The sequence below is a fragment of the Microcaecilia unicolor genome, chromosome 5 (genome assembly GCF_901765095.1).
Source record: "Microcaecilia unicolor chromosome 5, aMicUni1.1, whole genome shotgun sequence".
Taxonomy (NCBI): Eukaryota; Metazoa; Chordata; class Amphibia; order Gymnophiona; family Siphonopidae; genus Microcaecilia; species Microcaecilia unicolor.
This window is the reverse complement of record NC_044035.1, coordinates 219,798,843-219,805,252: the sequence shown is the minus strand read 5'-3', so window position 1 is coordinate 219,805,252 and position 6,410 is coordinate 219,798,843. Positions and strand designations below refer to the sequence as shown.

The 6,410-nt window shown below is 43.6% G+C and overlaps 1 protein-coding gene across 1 annotated transcript in view; it reads right to left on the bottom strand.

The window, feature by feature from the left end:
• Positions 1-208: 208 nt before the first annotated feature.
• The window catches only part of PKNOX1 (PBX/knotted 1 homeobox 1), a 591,440-nt gene continuing 585,238 nt past the window's right edge, over positions 209-6,410 (bottom strand). Inside the window, exon 11 of the mRNA XM_030203790.1 lies at positions 209-1,705. Within this exon, the coding sequence (XP_030059650.1) occupies positions 1,494-1,705 (212 nt within the window). The 3' untranslated portion in view covers positions 209-1,493. The remainder of the gene's footprint in view (positions 1,706-6,410) is intronic.

Genomic DNA, 6,410 nt, shown 5'->3' with positions numbered 1-6,410 from the left:
TGCAGTGCACAAGAAGGCCTAAAATATAGTAGCTTAAAAAACAAAACTTTTGTTAATGCTGAAAAAACCTACTTGCACTATACTAATGGGCCTGGAGCAGCACAGGTAAGACCCATAACATGGACTTAGGAAGAAAAAAAGTCAAAAACCCCTAAATTGTTCCCAGAAGTAGTATACCTTGTTGGAAAACAAGTAAATGAAAGAGGCCTTTTGTTGGTGATGCAAGATGACTAGCATATGCTCAACAGAAGCAACACTCTGAAAAGCTTTCCATGAATATTCTATCCTGGAACTCTGTCAATATCACCCATATATGAATGCCATATCCTGTTTGCACTCAGAAGAAATCCCAACCTCAGCATCATGAAATGCAGTCTGAGAAAGTTGAAAAGTCACAGATATTATAAAATTATTTTTATCATTATAAAGCCCAATATTATTGCAGTCATATTGCTTGGTTCCCAAACTGACTCTTACAAGGAGAACATATCAGTCTATGTAATTGGGCAGAGAACTAGCAGATACTTCACTTATTTGATATAGATTTATTATATTTTATCTGTTTCATCACCATTACATTTTGCTTTGTTCTGTCTTTTTCCATGTTCAATAGTTTTAATTCCATTTCTCAACAAATTTACAAAAATACATTTTTGCAATAATTCTTGGTAAGATAGAAATAGGGCTTTTCCAAGTAATTGATAAGCAGGAGAGAGTGGATGTGAAAGGTTAGCTGAACCTCTATGATATTATCCCCTTCTTTATTCCTGGGAACACGATATTCTACATATTCTCTCTGAAAGATCATCTTGTTTACATCCAGAAGTGGAATACTTCCATAGTCTCTTCACAATTATCTACTGCTCCTGAGAATAGGATATTTCTCTACTGTCTCACTACTGATCCCCACTCCTTAGAGTGGGATGGTGCTGTACAGCCAATTTATACATTCTTTCATTACTCTGGAAGAATGGGATATGTCTATGCAGTCTTTCCTTGTTCCCTCGCCCCCCCTCCATCACACACACTTTATTCATATTCTTTCAGTTAAACCCCGATGCTCAACTGAGATTGGCAGTTGCTTTTGTAAGGTGCAGAAAGTTTCCTAGTTACAGGCTTCTTTCCAACATGCGATTAAATAAATTCAAATTTTGAATGTCTGATGTCATTAGATGACATCATTAGACCATAACATTTTGCACTTGGCAGGAGGGAAAATGGCATTTCAGTCTGGGACAATTCATCACTTTTTTCCTCTCTTTCACGATGATATATGACATAATATGCTTCAAATGAGACATAAAACAGCATGGGAAAAAGTCACTGTCATTGGCAGACATTTTTTAACTATACCATGAAATACAAAAAGTGCACCCTCCTATACTAAATATAAAACAGATAAAAAGGAAACTGCTGTTAAATGTTTGTTGTGCAATCTACAAAAGAAGTCCACTTGTTCTTTTCCAAGAGAATATGGCCCATTCTCATATTGCCTATTGCAGGGAATCACTGTTATCAAGTACCAGCCCAGTTAGACTGCTTGCAGAAAGGTCTTCCTCATCTTCTTCTGCACTCTCCAGTGATTCATCATCACTTTGCCCTGACATCATCACCTGCTGAACAGCCAAGGTGGCACTATCAGATGACAGAGATTGCAGGCTGTCAATGTTCATGCTGACAGGGGCTGTAATAGTTACCATGGCTCCTAGAACACAGGAAGACAAAAGAAGATTGTTCAAATAAAAATATTAGAATTCTAATTAAAATCAATCTGTATTTTCATGGTTTATGCATAAGATCAGTAAATCTCTATTATGAGCACAAGGGAAGGGCACACTAAGGACTACATTAAGGACTGGGTAGATTTAATTTAAAAAAGCGAGGAAATCAGTTTCCTCGCACAATTTTGATAAAGTGCATGGGTTTTGCCTTGATTCTTTCATTGTGCTACATATATTATCTCATTGAAATCACAAAGAATTACAGTAGGCTTTCTTCTGGACACATGCCATTGCCTGTAGCTTGGTACTTTCAATCAACATGCATACCTACTCCCACACAAGGATCTGAATAGGGCTGCAGTTGTCCACAACCTTACTCTTACCCCTTTAGTTCAATACTGTTATTTTTCTTATTAAGATTAAATGCTACTGCAGTAGCTTTTCTTAGCATTCTACTACATCTGACCACCAAATAGTGTTTAGTGAACTATCAAATGGAAAGAAAGCTATTTAATGTCACGTGACCGATCCAGAACCAAGATCACCCTGTCATAATACTCCAATGTCACAGTGTGTGCTTACTCAAAAGTAAATGTACAGTGATCACTGCAGTCTTTACTATGGCACACAAAAATGGGACTGATATTTAACATTCAGAAGTCAGGTTCTTTGTTAACAAGTGATCAAACAGTTGTTTCCAGCTCTGACAATTCTGTTTTATATTGCAATTCTGAAGAACTGTAATTTCCTGTTCTTTTGAAGACATCTCTCATAAAAGCCTTACATAAGCAAAGAAATTAAACACTACCCCCACTATGTGGAAAGCGAGGAGGAAAAAGCGAATGTGATAAACAATTACTTCTCTTCTGTTTCACAGAGGAAAATCCTGGTGAAGGACCATGGTTGGCTGCCGAGGGAATATCTGGGAATGGAGTGGATACTGTGCTATTTACAGAAGAAAGAGTTTATAAACAGCTGGAGAATCTGACGGTGGACAAAGCTATGGGAATGGATGGGATACATCTCAGGATACTGAGGGAGCTCAGAGAGGATGGAGGGGAGGAAATAGAAAATAAGATGTACATGGATGGAGATGAGGGAAAGGTAGGAGAGGAGAAAAACTGCACATGGATGGAGAAAATAGGCATACCTCCTCCAGTCAATTCCAGGGAGGACCCAGCTTTTAGTTATAGATATAGGGCAAGAAATGAAGGAGGAAAGAAAGAAATAAATGGAAAGGAAGCCTAGAAATGGAGTTAAGAGAACAGGTAGAGAGCAGCAGAATCAGAGACTGGAACCAACATGATCAGAAAAACAAAGTCACCAGACAACAAAGGTAGAAAAAAATCATTTTATTTTATTTATTTATTATTACATTTGTACCCTGCGCTTTCCCACTCAGAACAGGTTCAATGTGGCTTACATAGTAACAGGGATTACAGAGTATTGATGAAGAAAAATAAGTATATCAGAATAAAAAAAGAAATAAGTAGGTAGAGATGGGCAAGAGTGAAGGGAGTAGAAGAGGTATGAGCAAGGGTAGGTGAGCAATTGGAGGAGTGGTACAGGAGGCAGAAGGGGGATGGGACAAGGGATAAACATAGGGAAATTAGGTAGGAGAAGTGGTCTAGGTCATTGTCGTTGTCTCCTGGATATGTGAAGGTAGATGGGTTCATAGGATTAGTCTTGGTCATTTGGGTAGGCTTGCTTGAACAAATGGGTTTTTAGTGATTTCCGGAAGGGTAGATAGTCATTGATTGGTCGGATAGGTCTGGGGAGGGCATTCCAGAGTTGGCTGCCTAAGAAGGAGAAGTTGGATCCATAATAGGTTTTGGATCCATAATAGGTTTTGTACTTGAGTCCTTTGCAATTGGGGTAATGTAGGTTGAGGTAAGTTTGTGAAGTTACAGACATGTTTCTGATGGGAAGGCCAATCAGATTGAGCATATAGCCCGGAGATTCACCGTGAATAATCTTGTGGATTAATGTATAGACCTTGAAGTTGATTTGTTCTCTGATAGGGAGTCAGTGAAGTTTTTCACAAACAGGTGTTGCACTTTCAAATCATGATTTGCCAAAAAAGAACCAGGCACACCCATTAAAGGGGGGCCGACCACAACCGGGCTGAAGGCCAGCGAAGACAGAAGTGTGGGGGAGGGTACAGGGAGGGCCAGCTAGAGAGCAGAGGTAGTAGTGGGAGGGAAACAAGGGGAGGGGGCAGGAAAGAAGGGGAGGAGCAAGGGAGGAGGAGAGAGGAATTCGAACTGCACAGGAAGTCCCTTTGAATTTGTAGGCAGGAGAAGAGCAACCCTGGGCAGCAGCTCCTGAAATTTTTACAGGCACATGTTTTGTGTCTGCCCTGGGCAGAGCTTGTGCAGAGTACAGCCAAAGAAGCTCTTACAGCAGAGCACGATATTCCAGCGAATTGAGAACAATTTTTACGGTATGTAGACATTTAAAACTTTGTGTGGCTGCAAGGCATTTTAGCTTTCTCCTGCAGACCCCCGTTTAGCTTTTCCAGGATGGCCGGCCATCTCGGGTTAGCTGCCTATCTCACGGGATTACGCGCACTAGGCTAGAGTCCCACATACGCTGCCCATGGCGCATGGCAGATGGGTTTGCCACAGCGCGGTTGCCGTTTTTGGCTGGCCACGCAATGCTCACAATCCGCAGTGCATAGCACGGCACTGAGGCACGACTCAGAAGACCTTGTGCACAGCACTGAACTGAGGCGCAAACGATCTCAGGGAGATGAAAACACCTTTAATGGTACGTCATTTTTGCTCTTCTCCTGCCTCAGCGGCACACCGCACGTTAAGATGCGGTGATGGCCGGCCAATAATACTTGGCCGACAGTTACGCGCTATATGGCAACGGACCTTTGAGCCCCGTTGTGGCCGGCCACGCCGTGTTATCTAATTCGAAAAATTAATGCGTTATAAGCTGTCCATGCCAATACGGCGATGGACCTTAAAACCCGTTATGGCTGTTGATTGTTCTACAGGCACACGTGTCTAGGCCCATTTCGGTTGATCTGGCAGACCTAGTGCATAGCACGGCACTGAGGCACGACTCGGAAGACCTTGTGCACAGCACTAAACCGAAACGCAAACAATCTCAGGGAGACGAAAACACCTTTAACGGTATGTCTTTTTTGCTCTTCTCCTGCCTCAGCGGCACACCGCATGTTAAGATGCGGTGATGGCCGGCCAATAATACTTGGCCGACAGTTACGCGCCATACGGCAACGGACCTTTGAGCCCCGTTGTGGCTGGCCACGCCGTGTTATCAAATTCGATAAATGAATGCGGTATAAGCCGTCCATGCCATTACGGCGACGGACCTTAAGCCCCGTTATGGCCGGCCACACCGGATTTTCGATGTAATGCGGCAAAAATGAGTGAGGTATATGTCGCCCATGCTGTATAAGCTGCCCAGGCCACGCAGAGCTATACAAGCCCCATTGTGGTCGGCCACGCCGTGTTATCTAATTCGGTAAAATTTAGTGCGGTATAAGTCGCCCATGTTGTATAAGCCGCCCATGTCACGCAGCACTATGGCCATGCCGTGTTTTCTACTCGGTCGACTACGCTTCATCCTAAACGTTACTTACCGGTGCCATGTCTGTATGATTGGCCTGCCATGCAATATTTGAGATGCGGGTTTTTGCAGAAAAGTCCACATTGCGATCCTCGCTAGTCAGGGTCTTCTCTTGCGGGCCACTTAGGGGGAGTCCCAAATTGGCAGGACATGCACTTCGCTACGCATTGTAATTGCCCACCCATACAGTCGGCCATTAACCTACAGAGGCACGTACGGCAGCGGTGAATTTCGATAAGGCGGCCATTTGCATGAGTGCCGATTGTAAAAACGGTGGCCACTTTCAATACACCGCCCATTTCAACTAGCAGTAAAATTTGGAAAAGGTGGCCAGTTGTATGGCGCTAAATTCATTAGAACGGACATTCCAAATACAAAATGAACCGCAGCGGCCACCTTGGATACTGCACACATGTGTCTTTGACACACTGCATAGGCCGGAACAATTGATATCATATCGTTGGTGCCAGCATAGCGGGACACAGTACTTAGGGGCATCGGACAAACATATCGGTTACAGTATGCTACTCTCAGCTGCCGTTAGGACCAGTTCACGGGGGGAAGGGTTGGTACAACAGTGTTAGTCCTAGAGAGCCATGTGCACCTAGCGACCATTTTGACTAGAGCGGCCACGTGGACTAAAGCAGCTAATTTGAAAACGGTGGCCATTTTGATATAAGGACCACCGGTCTTACTGATTTATCTGCGGGTTTACAGGGGCCCGACCATTTTAATTTTAGCAGCCCATTTTGCATACGGCGGTCGTTTTGACTACCAGGCCAAATTTGAATGTAACGGCCATCGCCCGTGGGGCTTTAGGCCGGCCATTTAAGGAAGGGTGCACTGCACAGACAGCACGCAGCCAGATATGTAGCTGTGAACAAGGAGGGTACAGTTTACACAGGCGCCATAGAATGCACGCAGCGATTGGGGAAGCCGGCGTCACCACAATCAGTTATTATGAGGTCATTTTGCTTTAAATTGTCTATTCTTTTAGTCTCTCCATAGCAGTAATGTCATTGTAGTGTGCGAAGGAGACATATGCACCAGCAAGGCCAGCCAAGCGGCCCACCAAAATTCCGCCAGCTA